At 36.0% G+C, this 19,607-nt stretch overlaps 4 protein-coding genes and 1 long non-coding RNA gene across 7 annotated transcripts; 1 reads left to right on the top strand and 4 right to left on the bottom strand.

Annotated features, from left to right (window-relative positions):
* Positions 1–37: 37 nt before the first annotated feature.
* On the bottom strand, positions 38–1,434 carry Surf1 (surfeit locus protein 1). Of its 2 annotated transcripts, none has more exons than XM_076769952.1 (5): positions 1,122–1,434; positions 880–1,001; positions 608–802; positions 360–533; positions 38–268 (listed from the first exon to the last, which is right to left on the bottom strand). In XM_076769952.1, exons 1-5 carry the CDS (start codon positions 1,344–1,346, stop codon positions 52–54), a joined length of 933 nt encoding a protein of 310 aa, XP_076626067.1. In that variant the 5' UTR covers positions 1,347–1,434; the 3' UTR covers positions 38–51. The 2 variants fall into 2 exon arrangements, with proteins under 2 accessions (XP_076626067.1, XP_076626068.1); XM_076769953.1 differs by having other exon boundaries at positions 1,118–1,282.
* A 1,095-nt stretch (positions 1,435–2,529) lies between these two features.
* Positions 2,530–3,683, top strand: Rpl14 (ribosomal protein L14). Its single transcript, XM_076769954.1, has 4 exons — positions 2,530–2,573; positions 2,896–2,997; positions 3,185–3,379; positions 3,495–3,683. The coding sequence occupies exons 1-4, from the start codon at positions 2,571–2,573 to the stop codon at positions 3,642–3,644; spliced, it is 450 nt and encodes a 149-aa protein (XP_076626069.1). The 5' UTR covers positions 2,530–2,570; the 3' UTR covers positions 3,645–3,683.
* A 118-nt stretch (positions 3,684–3,801) lies between these two features.
* LOC143344166 (KIF-binding protein) lies at positions 3,802–6,363 on the bottom strand. The gene has a single exon (XM_076769950.1). The coding sequence runs from the start codon at positions 5,972–5,974 to the stop codon at positions 4,163–4,165; it is 1,812 nt and encodes a 603-aa protein (XP_076626065.1). The 5' UTR covers positions 5,975–6,363; the 3' UTR covers positions 3,802–4,162.
* Positions 6,364–9,723: 3,360 nt separating this feature from the next.
* On the bottom strand, positions 9,724–10,440 carry LOC143344015 (uncharacterized). The gene is made up of 3 exons (XR_013080042.1): positions 10,235–10,440; positions 9,905–10,144; positions 9,724–9,832 (listed from the first exon to the last, which is right to left on the bottom strand). It is a non-coding gene; the product is annotated as an uncharacterized LOC143344015 (long non-coding RNA).
* Positions 10,441–11,792: 1,352 nt separating this feature from the next.
* LOC143343211 (uncharacterized) lies at positions 11,793–14,730 on the bottom strand. 2 transcript variants are annotated; one of them, XM_076767857.1, is made up of 3 exons: positions 14,379–14,730; positions 12,835–14,079; positions 12,578–12,716 (listed from the first exon to the last, which is right to left on the bottom strand). In XM_076767857.1, the coding sequence occupies exons 2-3, from the start codon at positions 14,046–14,048 to the stop codon at positions 12,713–12,715; spliced, it is 1,218 nt and encodes a 405-aa protein (XP_076623972.1). In that variant the 5' UTR covers positions 14,049–14,079; positions 14,379–14,730; the 3' UTR covers positions 12,578–12,712. The 2 variants fall into 2 exon arrangements, with proteins under 2 accessions (XP_076623971.1, XP_076623972.1); XM_076767856.1 differs by having other exon boundaries at positions 11,793–14,079; positions 14,379–14,729.
* Between the last annotated feature and the right edge of the window lie 4,877 nt (positions 14,731–19,607).

Below are 19,607 nucleotides of genomic sequence, written 5' to 3'. Positions count from 1 at the left end.
CATACATTTATTTTCTAGAAATTGCTCCTTTCTTTAAACTCGGGTAGTCTTTCAAATTAAAATTGGCACTTTTTTAATAATTAACTTATACCACATATATCCAGTTGCTAAAAAGAGGGAATACCATGTGACAATATAACTTAAATGTTCGTTTCTCATATTCACTTTCGTTTGACTACCTATTGGAAACTTGGGGAAATCTTTATTGGAAATCATTTCTAAGTATATAGGAGCTGTCCCTGCTTTTTTGGCCATTTCATTTACATCTCTGGAAAATAAAATTATTTTAGATTATGCAAACTTGTTTAAATCAAACAACAATATTTATTATTTAGAAACTCCAATAACATTCCCTGTACCTGTAATACCACATGTCATCTTTTGTAGTATGCTTAGGAACAAATGGTGGTCTTGTTTCATTCAACCGTAAGATTCCTGTAATTTCAACTTCTCCTTCTACTTGACCTTCTTGCCTTTTTACTGGATTTTTAAGTGTTCTTGGAATCCATCCACGATTTATTAAGATCGTACAACTGCAAAATATTTTACGAATTTTATGCATATTTTTATTTCAAAACTATTTTATTTGGTGACAAATGGTACTTACTCTCTATCTAATAATTTGAAGGGTGTAATAACACAATATCCCTTCTGGGTTTCTCCACTCCCAACCAAAGATCCACTGCTTTTTGTTTCACCATCCATTAACAAACTTCTAGGTCCTATTACAAATTCTTTCTCATACACAAATGTTCCTTTTACTTTCATGGGATAATATTCTTTTGACTCCAGTTCTTCTAAACTAAATAAAATTACTCAAATTTATTCTATTGCTTGATATTGTGGTAGTGACATTTTCATGTGTTTCAATAATCTTACTTATTCGGTAGCTCAAGAGGCTCGTGGTTAATACGATTATTTAAAGTTTCTAGTAAATTTAACTTCCATTTACGTCTTTGTACTTGCCAAGTACCAAGTAGAAATGTGACAATTGGTACACTCTAAATTAACGATGAGCATTAGAATAGTTAATTAATTTTCCATGACAAAGTGAAGAATAATTGAGGATTATAAGTATAATTAATGGCTCGCAACATACAAACTACAAGTTTATTACTTGCCAACAAGCAATATCCATAAACTCCAATTTTCTCTTTCTTTGTAAAAGATCCTTCGTTTTTGTTGACTACGTAAAGGTTAGGCTTAGATAATCTTGTTTTATATCTTCTTTGAATGTTTATAATATTGCATGGCTGAGTAGGACGTGCATTACTTATAAACTGAATATGATTAACGTTAAATTGTTTCCTTAATCTTATAAAAATTTTCCCAGCTGTAAAACTCATTTTATATCGCTTCTACACTACAGCGGAGATTTAAAATTACGCCTCGTGACGCCAATCCTTAACTTTTTGCTCGCTTTACTTTCTCATACTAATACACGAGTGTGTGACAACGTAGTTTAAGACTTGTTTTCACGTGGCAGTAAAAGTTCATAACAGTAATTAGTTTTGTAGTTGTTTTTAAAGTTTTAAAACTTTTGAAATATCGTATACTATCGTCCTCATTGATAAAATAGCAAAATAAGATAGCATTAAGGTGGTATCAATTTTTTCTTTTTTCATTGTCTTAAAGTATATCTCGTTGAAAATATGTTTTTGTAAGAGAATTTGTTTGAATTCGTAAAATGAACGACGTTACAGCTGTTCGAAAAGTATAGTTTGCAGCTGAAATATACAGGGTGTTTGGCCAACCCTGGGAAAAATTTTAGTGGGAGATTCTAGAGGCCAAAATAAGACGAAAATCAAGAATACCAATTTGTTGATGGTGGCTTCGTTAAGAAGTTATTAACGTTTAAAGTTCCACCAATACTGAATTTTTTTCTCGAAACTGAGTAGGATTTCGGGGGTATGTCTGTTGACCAAAAATGCTTGCAATTGACCCCTGCAACTAAAAATAATTTTTCCAAGACGATTCGAAAGTCTTTTTTTTCACCCAAAACTTTCACACCTTCTCGAATTTTTTTCTCGAAAGTAGATAGGATTTCGAATGTATGTGTATTCACTAAAAATGATTGTAATTGACACCCGCAACCGAAAATAATTTTTCCAAAACGATTTGAAATTTTTTAATTTAATTGTTAATAACTTTTTAACGAAGCCTCCATCAACAAATTGGTATTCTTGAATTTCGTCTTATTTTGGCCTCTAGAATCTTCCATTAAAATTTTTCCCAGGGTTCGCCGAACACCCTGTATGTATATAGAAATTATTATACTAGATAGATTTTAGTAATAAAATGTTACTAGAAGATCAAACACATTGTTTTCCCATCACAACTGTCATAATATTTCGCATTGTCATTAATAATCTGACAATTCTGATTTTGTGGTAACAAACATTTAGTTAAACAATAAAATATTTGATCACTTTGAATTTCTTTCTATATTACAATAAATGGTATTTTTCACTAAATTCAATTTAAAGTAGGAACAAGTTATTTCTAATTGTTGGTGTTGCTGGTATTTTATCCGGTTGTAAGCTTTACTGGCCTTTTGGTTCCGGTCAACCATGGTAAGTGAAATGTAGTTGGAAAGTTATCGATATTTCGCGTGCAATTAATACCATCAATATACGAGTTATCGTCCGGGTAGTATATCTTCGTTTATTCATCATGTACTTCAATTTGTTTTACGTATTTTTCACAATATATGAAAAATATAAAATATTCGATATAACCTTACATTTTCATTTTCTACCACATGGTGTAAATATGCTTACCTCGGTGTAGTTGATTTTTTATAGATGTTTTACAATTTGAACAGTGTAACGATTAGGCGCGATCGAAAATTTTGTTGAATAATGAGAAAAGTAACGAACCTCTTGTATTATACAGCCATTCCAGAGGTTCGTTGAATCTGGCCGCGTTGCTTACGTGTGCGATGGGCCACATCAGGGCAAGCTCATTACAATTGTGGATGTCATTGACCAAAATCGGGTAACTATTTCAATTACCCATATTCTCAATTGCTAGAATAACACAATAATGATGATCCAGATATCTTGATAGGAATTGCCGGCTGATATTTCATTGATGCCTAATATCTTTTAACTGATGCGAAGTTTTCTAACTTTAGTATTAAAGATATAATAAATATTGTGTTAAGATCTGATTACGTTTATAGGTTTTAGTCGATGGTCCAGCATCAAATGTACCGCGTGGAGAGATGAGATTAAATCAACTTCACTTGACCAAATTTCGAATACGTTTCCCATATACTGGATCCACTCGTGTTGTACGCAAAGCATGGGAAACTGCAAATATCAGTGAACTTTGGAAACAGACTATGTGGGCAAGGAAGGTTGAAGCTAAAAAGAAGGTATATTTAGTATTACAGATGAAGCTTGTTGCCTTCATTTCTTGAAACATTTAATAATAGAAAATAGTACATTTTTGCACAACGAATAAAAATAAATGAGTTTTTTTAATTTCAGCGTATGGAACTCAGTGACTTTGATCGTTTTAAATTAAGGAAAGCAAGGCAAATGAGAAATAAATTTAGGACAGACGTATTCTACAGATTAAAAAAGAAGGTTAACAAAAAAAAGAAATCTGCTGGAGGAAAGAAAAAGGAAAAGAAGTAATCTTTTGTCATACAAAATAAATACAAATTTATAAGACTATGCTTGTTTTATGTCTACCTTCAATCTTTGTTTACTTTACAAAAAAACAAAAGTAGTAATTTACTTTAAGGTAAGGAAATCAACTGAACCAAATGCATTATTTTTTATTTATTGTTAAAATAGTGTGATACATCAATTTTTACATAAAAAAAAAAATAAATGCAGCTTTAAAATAACGTTTGTATAACTTCTACATGCATTTGTTAATTTTGTAATTAGTATGTCGTGAAATTATCAGAGAGTATCATTGTATATAATACATATTGCAACAACGTAAAAACATTTGCAATCAGAGAGGTCACCATAACACATTACAAGCTATTAGAATTAAATTCGAATATGAATAAATATCAACATTGCAATTAGATATAATAAAGAGGTACACAGAACTGCTTTGGAATAATTATTTACTTAAAACAGTTAATCATTGTCATAGAGAATGTTGAATTATTTCTGAAGTAATGTTAAATTAATACGATTCAATTTCCGAAACCTAATTCCTTTAACTTGCGTATTTGTATAGGTTGTAAATTTATTAATTCTTTACAAAGTTTTAATTCAACTCTAATTACGTCTGCAGCATCAGGATACTTCTCGCAATAATCGATTACAAATTTATATGCATTGTAACTACTTTGAATGCAGTTCAGTCGTGCCTGCCTAGTACTATCATCTTTCAATAAAATTTTAGTATACAATCTGCCAACATGAATGTAAGCCATTAAAGCTGGTCGCAAGACATCATCGGGAAATTGTCGTATTTCAGAATCGGAAGTACGAATGCCTAAGGAATCAATAAACGACTGAAAATTTTTTATTGAATTTTTTACTAATCTATTAATTTTTTTTATTGAAATCTGTGTTTGTTTTTCATCTAGTGATTGCAGTCGATCAAACTTTATATCGATAATGTGAGAATATGTTTCTCCTAATTCAATCCAAATCTGCATACAAGCCTTTTTGTAGTATCGAGGATTCAATTCTTTTATGACATTTTCTAAAACATTGATCCTTTTCTTGTGCATTTTTACCTGTCTATCTTCGTGCTCTTCAAAAAATGCTAAGTATCTGTATGCCTCGGAAATGTCTTGTACAATCGATACATGATCAGAAGCATGATCCTCTAACGTATAATATAATTGTGCAACTTTCAACCATTTTTTGACATTTAAAAAAGTTAACCTAGCATCGTCGAAATCTAGTAAGCATTTATCGGTAACTTGACGAGCAATTGGCTCTATCTTTTTTTCTAATATATCAAATTTCAAATCTTCTATTATTTTTGGCTTTGAGGATTCTTTATTATCCAAGTGACAGTTCTCTTGCTCAGTTTCAGTTTCCTTTAGAAGTCTCTGTTTCGAGAAACTTAGAAGTGCAATTCCATATTTAGCCCAACATCTAGCAACATCTGCACTTCTGTGTTTAAAATTTTCCATTTCTGCTTCACTTTCTTCGCTGTATCCGTTACATATAACTTTCGCATTCAATATGTATTTGTATAGTTCTAATATATAAGATGCAGCAGCTAAATTATGTTTAGCCAGAGGGAAGTTGTTATTTACTATGAAGTACTGCGACAATGTAGCTGTATTTAATACCCATTCAATGTAATCTAGGTCTTCCGCAATAGCATTATGACCCAATTGTCTGCGTAAAGTCAAATGACAATATATTGCAGACTTGTGGTGATCGTTCAGAGATTTATACAACTGAGCTAAAAAGTATAGAGTTCGAATATTCAGTTTTTCAAAAATTTCTTGAGGGGTTAGTTCAGTTTTAGGTTTCTTAATACCGAACAATGGTACTTTGACATAATATTTGCATATACCACCGATGTTTGTAAAGTCATGATAGATCTGTTCTGCTCGTTCTAAAAAAGTTTTTACTTTTGTAGGTTGATTCCAATGATACCATATAACTCCTAACTGATTCAGGGCATCGACCACCAGTAAAACTGCTTCTGGGTCCAATTCTTTGTCTTTTAATACTTCCAGACATTTCATGAACTGTTCTTCCCCAGCTTTCAGTTCCTCTGTATCACTGTATAATAAACCAAGTTGCAAGTGTACGATTCCAAGGAGTATTTCTTTCTTTTCATCGGACGTGTCCGTTTGAATATCAACTTCATCTGGTTTCAACATTTTAAGGATTTCTATTGCTTGGTATTTTATTTTATATGGTTCATTCTGCGTATTACATTTTTCATCAGATTCTAATAGTTTTTGAACGCAATTTAATTTCGCTTCAACAAACTCTTTGGTAAACACATCTGATTTTATGTTACATTCCATATTCGTTGCTATTGTGTACTGTTATGTTCTTAGATCGCAGCAGCGATATCGAACGACTGAGGGGTAGAGAATGTCTGTCAGAGTTTGACAGTCAGAGCAGATTGAGCACCGAGTGCACTACTCCCTATGCCAGATGACGCGTACGTGAGCTCGTAGAGTTTCGGAAAGTTGACAAAGGCAAACTAACACATGCTATCTTTCTCGATTATCTGAAACTTATTCCAAAGTAATTTCGAACTGCCTCCTGGGAGTCAGGAGAGCCGCCCAGTTGGGTGAAATAGTTCGATACTTTCAACGCTAGATGGCGTTTATTTACCGACCTTGTAGCGGTATACCCGAGGTATCGGAACAATAAGGTTACCACGTGCTTCCTTTGTACTTATGCTTTATTCTTTTGCACATCCGTGCTCTATGGAGTACAGTACAGAACAAGCAGATTCAAAGGCAAGACCCTTGAACCTGACGCTAACTTAATCTAGACTTACAACTACCTATTGCATTTATTACATTACCAACCTTTCCAAACTCTACATCTAGTTCTTAACCTAGTGACTTATTATACTAGGGACTACCGCTACAACCTCAAACCCCCTGGTGCTAAAACGCCCAAGTTTGTCGTGGAATAGTTTGATACTTTCAACGCTAGATGGCGCTTATTTACCGACCTCATACCCTCTGGTGCTAAAACGCCCAAGTTTGTTGAGAAACCCCATCTAGCGAGGACGATACGAACTATTTCACGACAAACTTGGGCGTTTTAGCACCAGGGGGTTTGAGGTCGGTAAATGAACGCCATCTAGCGTTGAAAATGACGAACTATTCCACGACAAACTTGGGCCTTTTAGCACCAGGGGGTTTGAGGTCGGTAAATAAGCGCCATCTAGCGTTGAAAATAACAAACTATTCCACAACAAACCGGCGGCTCTCGCGACTCTTACGAGGCGGTCCAAAATTACTTCGGGCAGTGTCAGTTTGCCTTTGTCGACTTTCCGAAACACTACAAGCTCACGTACATACGCGTGATCTGTCATCTCTGGTATAAACCAGAGATGCCAGACGAAGCGCCGAGTGCACCGTGGACACGTCTCATGGGAGTTGAGAGAGGCAGGCTCACATTTGCCTTCTCGCTCTTGAACAACTGAAATCCAACCTCACGTCAACGGCATACGATTCGGAATCTCGACTGACCAGGTATTTTTACTTGCCTTTCCTAGAGTTCATTACTGAACTCTGCAAATTACTCCTGGTTTCTATTTGCCTCTGATAACCTCTAATGACCAGTGCTAACAAAAGTACAGAACTCCCGACAACTTTTGACACCGTGCAGCGACTGTTACTGACTGCTCCTGATTACTGCTTGCCTCTGCTGACCATCGCTTATATTTGTGACAATGTATAACTATTACTACTGCCTTCTGTCATCTCCACTGGATTCCACTGACCGCTGCTGGTCTCTACATGCCTCTACTGATTGCTAACCTAAATTATCAGGTAATGTCATAAAATTGTTTTACCAAGGTACACTTCCTTCTACGAAGTACAAGACACGACTATATGTACATTTGAATTTTCCTACAAATCTCCGCTGGCCTTTGCTGACCGCTGCTGACCGCTCCGGATACTTCTGACAATGTACAACGATTACTACTTCCTACTGCTTGCCCCTGCTGGTCTCTGCTTCCCACTGTTGACTTTCGAATGCCTCTACTGACCTCCATTGGCCTCCGCTGACCGCTGCTGACCACTCCGGATACTTCTGACAACGTACAACGATTACTACTTCCTACTGCTTGCCCCTGCTGGTCTCTGCTTCCCTCTGCTGACTTCCGAATGCCTCTACTGACCTCCATTGGCCTCCGCTGACCGCTGCTGACCACTCCGGATACTTCTGACAACGTACAACAATTACTACTTCCTCCTGCTTGCCCCTGCTGGTCTCTGCTTCCCTCTGCTGACCTCCGAATGTCTCTACCGACCTCCATTGGACTCTACTGACCACCGCTGACCAACGCTGCCCACTACTGACCGTTGCTAACAACTTCTAACATGATTTATATGTATTAACCTTTGTATAATGTAAATCTACACCAATAAATGTTATAATTTAAACAAATTCTATCTGTTCTCATCATTTTTTACCTTCTTTTCCTCTCCGAATCATTTCCTTAGTTATAAGACTCCCCTAGAAGCGCTCGACCGATTCTACGTATCTTTAAAAATTTTCTAAGTTCTCTGGAAAGATTTGAAATCTCCCGCCGCCAGAAATTTCTGGGATTTCCTGGAAATGACGTCATTTCTAGGAATTCCTGAAATTTCTCGGAATCCCTGAAACAGATCGGAAAACCCTGAAACTTTACGGGAGCCCTGAAATTTCTCGGAAACCCTGAAAATTCTTGGAATCCCTGAAATTTCTCGGAATCCCTGAAATTTCTTGGAAGTTTCAGGCAGCAGCTCCGGCCTGAATTTTTCGGCAAAAATTTTAAAGAGCCCCCCCCTGAAATCTTTCCCGGGCACTTTGACATTTCTCTGGAAGAACCCATCCGGCAGCCCGGCTTTCATCTCTCCTGCCAGCCGTCAACCGCCAGTGGTCTCCGTGTTAGCTGTGGGACTTTGAAATTTTTCCGCCAAGTGTTTGTTGTCCTCCTGCCAGCCGTGGGACTTTGAAATTTTTCTGGAAGATCGTCGCTGGCCCCTTCTCCTCTCTCCTGGTAGTCGCCATCCGCCATTGTTGTCGTCTCCTGCCAGCCGTGGAACTTAGAAAATTTTCGGGAAGGAACATCCCGAAATTTTGCAGCGACCCCCCCCCTCCCCCCACTGGGTGGGAGACCGCCAGCCAGACCTGGCCGGACTCCCACCTCCCTCCCCTCCTGGGGAGGACCAGCTCCTGCCGGCTCCGCTGCTGCTGCTGGAGATGTTGCTGCTAGGAAGGCATGTCATGAAATGGCCCATTTAGAGTTGGGTTAACGAGTGTATATATAGAAACGAAGGCTCGAGCGAGCGCTTGTGAGAAAGCCTAGGCGGCGGCAGATTTGAAATTTTTCCGCGGAACTTTGAAAATTTTTGCCTCTGGCAGCTAGTACGCGGAGCTGACGTTTACCTATCGACCGTAGCTATAGCGCTGACGATTTCAGGTCCATTTTAGACTAGCAAATTTTTATCTCTGGCAGCTACTACGGGAGCTGACGTTTACTGAATGAATGAATAAGTATCTCTAATCGACCATAGGTCAGGCGCTGACGGTTTTATGTCCATTTTACACTTGTTATCAGGAGGGGATGGTAGGAGAAGCGGTGGCAGGTATCTTATAACTAAGGGAATGATTTCGAGAGGAAAGGAAAAGTAAAAATGATGAGAACACATGGAATTCTTTGAAATTATATCATTTATTGCCATAAATTTACATTATACAAAACTTTAATACATATAAACATATTATATTATATTATATCATGCCACAAGTTGTCAGCAACGGTCAGCAGTGATTGACAATGGTCAGCTGACGTTGGGAGATGTTGGCAGAGGCCAGCTTAGGCCAGGAGATGCTGGCAGAGGCCAACAGAGGAAGGCAGGAGTCGTAGTAATCGTTGTACGTTGCCAGAAATATAAGCGGTGGACAGCAGAGGCCAGCAGTGGCAAGCAGAGATCACCAGGGGCGAATAGTAGCAAGTAGTAAGCGTTATATGTTGTCGGAAGCATCAGAGGTGGTCAGCAGCGGTCAGCAGAGACGAGCAGAGGCATGCAGTGGCAAGCAGAGATCAGCAGGGGCGAACAGTAGCATGTAGTAATTGTTATACGATGTTAGAAGCATCAGGGGTGGTTAGCAGTGTTCAGCAGAGGCCAGCAAAGGCAAGCAGAAACCTGCAAAGGCAAGCAGAGACTTGTAGGGGCATGCAGTAGTAAGTATTAATCGTTATACATTATCAGAAATACCTGCAGTGGTCAGTAGCGTTCGGCAGAGGCCAGGAAAGTTCAGCAGAGACAAGCACACGCTGACAGAGATCGGTAAAGACCAACAGAGGTTAGCAGAAGTCAGTAGTAATCGATATAGGTTGTCAGAAATATAAGCGATGGTCAGCAGAGTCCAGCAGAGGCAAGCAGTAATCAGGAGCAGTCAGTAACAGTCGCTGCACGGTGTCAAAAGTTGTCGGGAGTTCTGTACTTTTGTTAGCACTGGTCATTAGAGGTTATCAGAGGCAAATAGAAACCAGGAGTAATTTGCAGAGTTCAGTAATGAACTCTAGGAAAGGCAAGTAAAAATACCTGGTCAGTCGAGATTCCGAATCGTATGCCGTTGACGTGAGGTTGGATTTCAGTTGTTCAAGAGCGAGAAGGCAAATGTGAGCCTGCCTCTCTCAACTCCCATGAGACGTGTCCACGGTGCACTCGACGCTTTGTCTGGCATCTCTGGTTTATACCAGAGATGACAGATCACGCGTATGTACGTAAGCTTGTAGTGTTTCGGAAAGTCGACAAAGGTAAACTGACTGCTCTCCTTCAAGAGTCTCAGAGAAAATTTAGAGCAATTTTTCCGGTTAAAGATTTCCTTCTTTTATAATACCTTATAACCGCTCTAAACATTGTCCAAATCTAATTAATTTCTAATTAACTCTTACAACCATTTTTCTACACATTTTTCATGTAATTAATTAGTTATAAACGATCATTCTCTTAGTTTTATATAATACCACCACGCTACCTATGAATTGGCATTCGAATTATTGAAAAATAACAGGATCATAGAATACGAAAGGAGGTCGACGGCGTTAGAAAGAGAGCAATACTATGGAAGAGAGACAGAGCGATATTCTCGTCGATTCGATTAATCGATTCACGGCTTGATTATTTATTAATTACTATTTTTCTGTGATTAAATTATGAACTTTTAGAATTTAACAATGTAGTATAGATCCTTGACAATATTGAAGGATGCTTTTTATAACCACTTCGCTTATATTTAAAAAGCTATTAACAAATATTGGAGGTCGGAACATTTATGATTCTATTACTGTCTGCTTCAATCGATGAATTATTTGCTCGCTTAAATTAATTAGTTATTAGTGATTGTTCTCTAAGTCGTTACGTTAATAAATTCGAACAAAGCCGACTTCTGGTATTTGTTAATAACTATTTAATTACGGACGGAATGGTTATAAAAAGTATCCTTGAATATTGCCAAAGGTCTATACTATGCTATTAAATTCTAAGAGTTCATATATTAATCACAGAAAAAGAATAATTAGTAAATAATCAAACTGTGGATCGATTAATCGAATTGGCGAGAATATCTCTCTGTCTCTCTTGCGCGGTATTGCTTTCTCTTTCTAACGGCATCGACCATTTTTTCTATTCTATGATCCTGTTATTTTTCAGTAATTAGTTTAAATAATTATCGCTTCCAGTAACCGTTTATTACTAATTAATTACATGGAAAAATGTGTTGGCAAGTGATTGTAAAACTTAATTAGATATTAATTAGATTCGAAAAATGATTGAAGCAGTTATAAGGTATTATAAAAGAAGGAATTACGACATATCTAACGTTCATTATTTATGAAGAGATTTTGTTAAAAATTGAATCAGATTTTGAGATGAAAATATAAAACGTGAATATAATTCATTGAATTTCGTTTATCTTTTGAAGCGCAATTATATTAACAAACACGTATATACATATAAGTACGTATATACGCATATTAAGAAAATAGTTCTTTAATAGCTGAAGCATCACTAAGAATTTTAAAACGTTTCTTGTAAAATTAAATTTCTCGACGACGATATGATATTATTCTTTATAAGTCGCAGGGAGAAAAGAAAAATTACAAGACAGGACGATGGAATATTTAACAAATTTGATAGAATTACATGAGAATGTTTTCTTGTATTATTTAATATAAAGGAACTGTAGAAAAAATTACATTATAATGTACATAGACATATTTCGAGAAACAGTCAAATTGTCATCAGAATCATTCAATATTCACTCGTGCCTAAGTTATGCACATATGTATAAATTGCTTGAATCGCATTACAAATTACTTTTGTAAAACAGTGAACAAAAAGGCACTGTTACGAATTATTCTGTTATCTCTCAAACGTATAATTTTAATTTTTTACAATATTGACACTTCAACAATCTTCTCCTATTTCCATTAAATAATATAACATCACAATAATTTTACTATACTTTGTACATCTCTTAAGGGGACAAAAGCTTTCAAGTTACCGCATCAACAGTATTGAATATTTCAAGGGTGTGCACTATCTCTATTAATTGGTAAATTCTCTATTATATATATAATAACAGATTTTTACACTTTATCAACGTACAATATCATAATCATAGTTGACTATAAATTATATAAATATTACAAATTAAGTTGTATACTATATGAGAACTATTGCTAACATGTCCTATGCAGTTAACAGTACGTTGATACAAGAGCTGCAGCAATTATTTTTTACATTTTGTCACTGTGTTTCAAGCATAAATGTAGTATCAAAAGCTTATACATACGAAACGCGTATAGTTTAGTCACTGTATAGTTCTATTATGCATGCGAATGTTCAGAAATTATATGTACAATACTAAAAAAACATATGAAATTTTTTATCCAGCATTTTCTGTCTGAGGTTTGCTGATTTGTTCTCCAACATGAACTGGTTGAGTTAATGAATTCTGGAACCACATCATCCAGTTGCTCAAATAATGACCTCCCAATTGACTATCAGGATTTTCCTTTATCTGCACATTGTTTAATTCTTCAAAATTACGAACGGTTTGAAGTTCAGTGAAATTATTATTCTCTGAATGGCCTCCATGCATTCTTACCTCCCTTTTTCGAAGAGCGTCTTTTACTAACCTTTGCCTGCGTTCCTCTTCTGTTTCAATAGCAGACCTAGTAAATCTCATTTCTCTAACTCTCAAGGCATCTCTCCTTAGTCTTTCTTTTCTTTCTTCTTGCGTTTCTTTAGCATACTGATTAAGTCGAGCTTCTCTTCGTTTCGCAGACTCTCTATTTAATCTCTCTCTCCTTTCTTCAGGAGTTTCGGTAGCATATAACGAAAGCCTTTTCATTCTTCTTCTCTCTGCTTCACGATCTAGTCTTTTCCTCCTGTCTTCAGGTGTTTCATTGTACATTCTGTATTCTCTTTTTCTTGCTGCTTCCGCATCCAATCTTTTTCTTCTTTGTTCTGGCGTTTCATAATACATTCTCATCTCTCGCCTTTTCGCTGCTTCCTTTGCTAATCTCTGCAGACGTTGTTCTTCGCTTTCCTGTTCATATAATTTTTTTCTCTTTTCTCTCATGCACTCTGCTTTTCTTCGTAGCTTTTCTTTATAATCCTGTAATGATCTTATTTTCAATTGCCTTGTAGATTTTTCATGTTTACTTTCCTTAGTTTTCAAGTTATTGGCATTTTCTAAAGTTTGATTCCTCTGCTTTGTTAATGGTGTTATTGTACCTTCAAAGTCGATAGGAACTTGTACCAGTTTCTTGATATTTTTGGAAACGTTTGTTGGAAGATCACTTTCGTTATCTACGTTGCATAACCATTTTGTTGTATAGACCGTTTCTTGATCTATTACATCTTCTTTCTTTATATTAAGGTTTAGTCCTAAGAGTTCGCTTGGTATAGTAACCGTAGAAATACTATAATTAGCTGTTTGTATTTGTTCATTATGATCAATAAAAACTTCTGAAATTTGACTTGTCGGTTTTTGTATTTCTATGTTCACATTTTCATAGTCTAAATTCTGTAAATACATCGACCCATTCAATATGCTATTAATGTTATAATTCTCATTTTGTTCTGTAGAATTCAACGTAGAAATTAAATTATTTAAGTTAGCATTTTGCATGTAATCTTTATTATTTATAATCGATTCTTTGTTTTCAATAACTGTGCCGTACCTTTTACTTTCTTTAATCTCAATGGCACAAAAATGTTGAGCTGCATTAATTATTTCAATGTCATTGAAATCTGTTTCGCGTTCATTGTTCTCTTGTTTAACGTATACAGGAATGAAATCTATGGAACAATCTCTTATTTGTACACTGGTTTCACTTAATTCCATGACCTTATGATCCAATGAATAACAGCTGATACTGAAACAATGGAAAGAATAGATATACGTAGGAATGAAATATTTACTTAGAGTAAGAAAATTTTGAAAGAAAATCGTAAATGTAGATTGCAGAATCTGTACAATTATATTTGAAATACTATAGTATTTAAACCAATCGATGATAATATAAATACTAATTAGGTAAAAGGCTAGTTGTAAACAGAAAGATTTCTGTATATGGAAACAACGGTGGATTTATATTTTTATTTGGGCGAGGATGTTTAGATGATTTAGTGGATGATTTAACGAATAAACTGTCACTCGTAATGTGAATTTTACCTGTGTATCGTCTGCTTATGACAGCTGATCCGGAGATGATACTGCAAGTGTTAAAACATGTTGATGTTTGCTGCAAACCGCAGACTTTCAGCCGTTATCGTTTCCTTGGGCGTCACATGATAGTATAATGTAGTTGACAGGTTGAATTAATATCCATAAACTCGGCTGCTTGTCGTTACACGAAATTAATTCGCACGTCGAGCTATTTGCCGCTCGTCTATCCACGTCGGTCAACATTAAGTTTGTTCGCATTGACTGCGCTTATTGCGCATGCGCGAAAAGTGTAAACAACCATTGGCTGATTCCTATAGCTCTGAAAAGCTAGTCAATGTTTTTAGCACGGATGTTGACAATGAACGAACCAATCGCTAAAGCTGATTTAAAAAAACACAAAGGATATAAGCGCGTAACGTCTGAAAACAGATTCATTTGTTTAAAATCCGGCGATGGAACCGATTAAACGATATACTCGTTACGATTTTTATGGCCGGATGTTTCACGTGAAAATTGTTATCTATCGTCGGCGATTTAAACGAGAGTTTGAATTTGATAAAAACTTTTTGTCCTTTGACTCGAAATTTTTAAATTTAACATTTTATAAATAATCAAATATTACCTTTAATTGTGATTTATAATTTTTCTTTTAAATTGATAAAATTACATATTCGTTTATAATAAAGACGTACACAATTTATGCATTACTAGGAAATCTGTAAATAATGGCTTCCAAGGTTTTCGAACATTGGCAAATTTTAATATTTGTTTATAATAACATTTACATTTTACGGTCCATTTACAGTTAAGGACAAAAATAAGTGGAAAATGAAATTTAATTACTGTAGTATCGTAATCACAAATTTAAGCTTTATTTAACATTTACCTTTATAGTATACAAATTATTTAAATAACATTTAAAATAATCGGTGTAAACCTCATAAAAATGGTCTAATTTTTAACGAGCCATAACTCCTATAATAGTGAATATATTTCACTGAAATTGTTTGCTCAAGTAGAGCTCATGGATACCTACAGAAAAGTATTAAACAACTTTTCCATACAGCGTCAACTAAAGTAATTAAAAATAAAAACCGAATTTTTAAGAAAAATCGACCGGGTGTAAGTGCCTGAATTTTTTGGCGAAAAAAAAAATTTCCAATCGTTCTAAAAAAATTATTTTTGGTTGCTGGGGTTAATTACAATCATTTTCGGTGAATACACATACCCCCGAAATCCTACTCACTTTCTAGAAAAAAATTCGAGAAGGTGTGAAATTTTTTAACGAAATTAAAATATTTCAAATCGTTCTGAAAAAAATATTGTTAGCTGTGGGGGACAATTACAATCATTTTTGTCAATAGTCATAGCCCCGAAATTCTGCGCATTTTCGAGAAAAAAAATTCGAAAAAGTATGAAATTTTTCGATGGAAAAAAAAATTTCAAATCGTTTTGGAAAAATTATTTTCAGTTGCGGGGATCAATTACAATCATTTTTGGTGAATGGACATACCCCCGAAATCCTGCGCATTTTCGAGAAAAAAATTAAGTACGGGCGGAACTTAAAACGTTAGTAACTTTTTAACAAAGCCTCCGTCAACAAATTGGTATTCTTGATTTTCGTCCTATTTTGGCCTCTAAAAATCTCTTATTGCAATTTTTCCCAGGGGTGGCCAAACACTCTGTATATAACTCGTTTTAAAGGATCCAAATGATAAGAAAAGTAATTTAAAACAATACTTTGAGAAGTCGACCTTCGTGCCGGATACGCGAAACACAAACGCCCAATTATTTCCTTAAATGCCGCGCCGATATAGACAGGAGTATTGACAGGCGGTTGTTTCGTTATCACGCGAAACTAATAAATCTTTCTCGCGGTGGATACACACGTATCGTTTCTTACACAGTTTGGATCTTCCGTCGTTCCAGGAACGGGGGCTCTCGATCATACACCATTAATTATCAACACAATGCATGAGGATTAGGTTTTTCTGTAACACGGGGACCGCCGAAAACGTACGCGCGCCTGGTGCAGCTCTACACGTCACCGGACGTCAACTCTAAATGGAAATGTCTTAATTATCAGAGCACGTAGTGGATGACAAAAACCACCGTCGACTCCTTGAACCGTCCCACCGCTATACGTCCATGACGTCGAAGTAAGATTCACATACGAAGTAGGGCTGGATATTCGGATGCTGTGTAAGGCATCGCGTGTTCTCCCTTTACCACCAAAAGCGATGACATTTATTGAGGGGGCGCAAAGAAACGCGTTCGGAACGGTACGCCACGTTACGATGGTATGCAGACAAAGAAGGATCTTGTTAAAAATCGGTGGAATTCTTTCACCACTTACATTGCCACTTGATATGCCTCGCAGTTTGCACGTTCGTAGATCTACGATATGTTGTATTCATCTTAATAACACTTTATTGAACGTCGGTATGCTAGGTTGCGTGGACTAACGGCGTACAAATACAATTGGCTATTCGCAGTCTTAGACTAAAACCTTACGTGTTCGTGCAACTGTGAAAAATCAGAGTCTGAATCTAGTTCTAGGGAAAAGCGCAGAATATAATATAACACTTTATGCTTTTATACAGTGGGTGTAAAAAGTATCCGTACAGTGACTAATTGCGACTAAAATGCTGAGTAACAATGTTTATCAAACAATATTTTTTAAGTGAAATTCTTGATACAATAATATAATCCTATGGTGTCTTCTTGTAAACACTGGAACTACCAAATTGGTCGAAATGACCCATTCGTAATTTCTAATGAAAATTATTACAAATTTACTAAACTGAATTTTTGAAAATTTACCGTAATTTTCTATAAGAGAATGAATAAACACTTATTTTCATGGCAGTATACATTTCTTCAAATATCTATCTATTCTATTAGTATTCTTGTAGTAGTAGTTCTAGTGTTAATCTAAGTATCGTCAGATGCAACGTAGAGAGTATTTCAGGAAATATAACCAATCAATTAGGAGCTCTATAAATGAAAACTAGGTCTGATTTGATACGACGATGTTGAAGCGGCCAAATACTTAGATTAAGTTCAATTGATAAATATTCACGGTCTGTTGCTGCCATAGGAGTTCCTAAATGTCTAGCAGCTAGTCGTAAAAATCTCTGTTGAAGAATATCTACAATTTCATACAAAAATTGTTGGCTCCAACAGGTTATGGGCCCCAGGATATAAAGAAAAGGGGTGGTTAAACACATAGTCGGTGAGTTTTGCATATTATATACAGGGTGTTCGGCCACCCCTGGGAAAAACTTTAATGGGGGATTCTAGAGGCCAAAGAAAGACGAAAATCAAGAATATCAATTTGTTGATGGAGGCTTCCTTAAAAAGTTATTAACGTTCAAAGTTCCGCCAGTTCTGATTTTTTTTCTCGAAAATGCGCAGGATTTCGGGGATATGTCTATTCACCAAAAATGATTGTAATTAACCCCCGCAATCGAAAATAATTTTTTTAGAACGATTTGAAAAATTTTTTTTTCGCCGAAAAATTTAGGCACCTACCCCATGTTGATTTTTCTTAAAAATTCGTTTCTGATTTCTAGTAATTTTATTTGACAACCTACGGAAAAGTTGTGTAATACTTTTTTGTAGGTACTCATGAGCTCTACTTCAGAAAAAAGTTTCATTGAAATATATTCACTATTGTGGGAGTTATGGCTGTTTGAAAATTGGACCATTTTTATGGGGTTTTTCTCATTTTGCGGGGTCAAGGACCAACTTTTGGAATATTTTTGCGATTTGTACATATTCTCCATCAAAATACGCGTAGATTGCTTTTTTCGATTTTCGATGAATTTGAAATGATAATTTATGTTTATTCAGAATGAAGGAAATAGGAATCTCACCGGAAGATAAAGTAATCTGCTTCGGTCAATTACTGGGAATGTGCGATTACATAACGTTCCCATTAGGTATAAAACCTTTTTTCTACTTAACGACACGAATTAATCGCGTGCAATATACAGGGTGTTCGGCCACCCCTGGGAAAAACTTTAATGGGGGATTCTAGAGGCCAAAGAAAGACGAAAATCAAGAATATCAATTTGTTGATGGAGGTTTCGCTACAAAGTTATTAACGTTTAAAGTTCCGCCTGTAGAATGGCAATCTGCGTACAGCTGCGTATTAGTGGTTCTCATGCAGCATGAAGAATTCTACTTACCGACGTTATCGACAGCCTTAGATTTTTGTCCACTTATGGAAAAGCGAACACGTTACGTTAAATAAGATTCAACCTGTCTTATGAAAATCCAGAAGGGCATATCGAAACTCGCCCGACGAAATTTTCGCAGAGAAAGGTTGGGTGCCACTTCCAATACGCAATGTTCTGCACAAAAATCACCCACACGCGATAATACACGCCCCACGATCGTCCACAGTGTCCAATAATCCTTTCAGGCACTAACCACTATGCAATTAAATAAACACGCATCGCGATTATATTATTCGTGAGTGGCCATGTGTACGTGTACCACGATTGTTCCGAGTTACTTACGAACAAAACTGTAATTAATTTTTCAAATACACTTTAATTTAAAAATGTAAAAATTATTGAAATTTGAAAATCGTGACTTATAAGAAACAAAAAATTCAAAATTTTGTTTCTATATGCTTATAAAGTGTAAAAAGACGAATTCAAAGAGGTGCTAAAGCGTATGATGGCGATAAACTTTAATAGAGACAAACGAGTTACAAAAATACCAAATTTTCAACTGTGACCACGTTTTCTCGTTGTCCGATCAATTTCAAATTTTGCATAGGTTATTTTTTCGTCTGGCGTGACAATTTCAGGAGGTGTCTAAAAAAAAAAAAAAAAAAATCGAAGAATAAGGTCTACCCTACATTGTATAGGTATTATTATTTATGAAGAACAATAAATTAGTAAAGGAGGTGGACAATTTTTAGCGTAGTCGACTATGTTAAAGAATCATCTCGCCCATTCAGTTATTTTTCGCGAGTAATTGTGTTAGGTGATGGGTTACGAACCGCGAAGCGTAATTTACGAGGGGATCCCCGTCGGTTAGCCAAGCGTGGATACAGCGCCAAATTCGAATGCAGAACGAGCCACCGGCGAAATGTTGGCAGGTTCTTTTCATCCCGGCTTGACAAAATCATTAGGGGACTAAATCCAATAAAGGGGCCTGCGCGCTACCCGTCCAGGGTCTCGTCGTAAGAAAACATTCTCGGTGAGGCGATCAGTTGCA

This window comes from Colletes latitarsis, chromosome 7 (genome assembly GCF_051014445.1).
Source record: "Colletes latitarsis isolate SP2378_abdomen chromosome 7, iyColLati1, whole genome shotgun sequence".
In the NCBI taxonomy this organism is placed as follows: Eukaryota; Metazoa; Arthropoda; class Insecta; order Hymenoptera; family Colletidae; genus Colletes; species Colletes latitarsis.
This window is presented reverse-complemented; position numbering and strand designations above follow the sequence as displayed.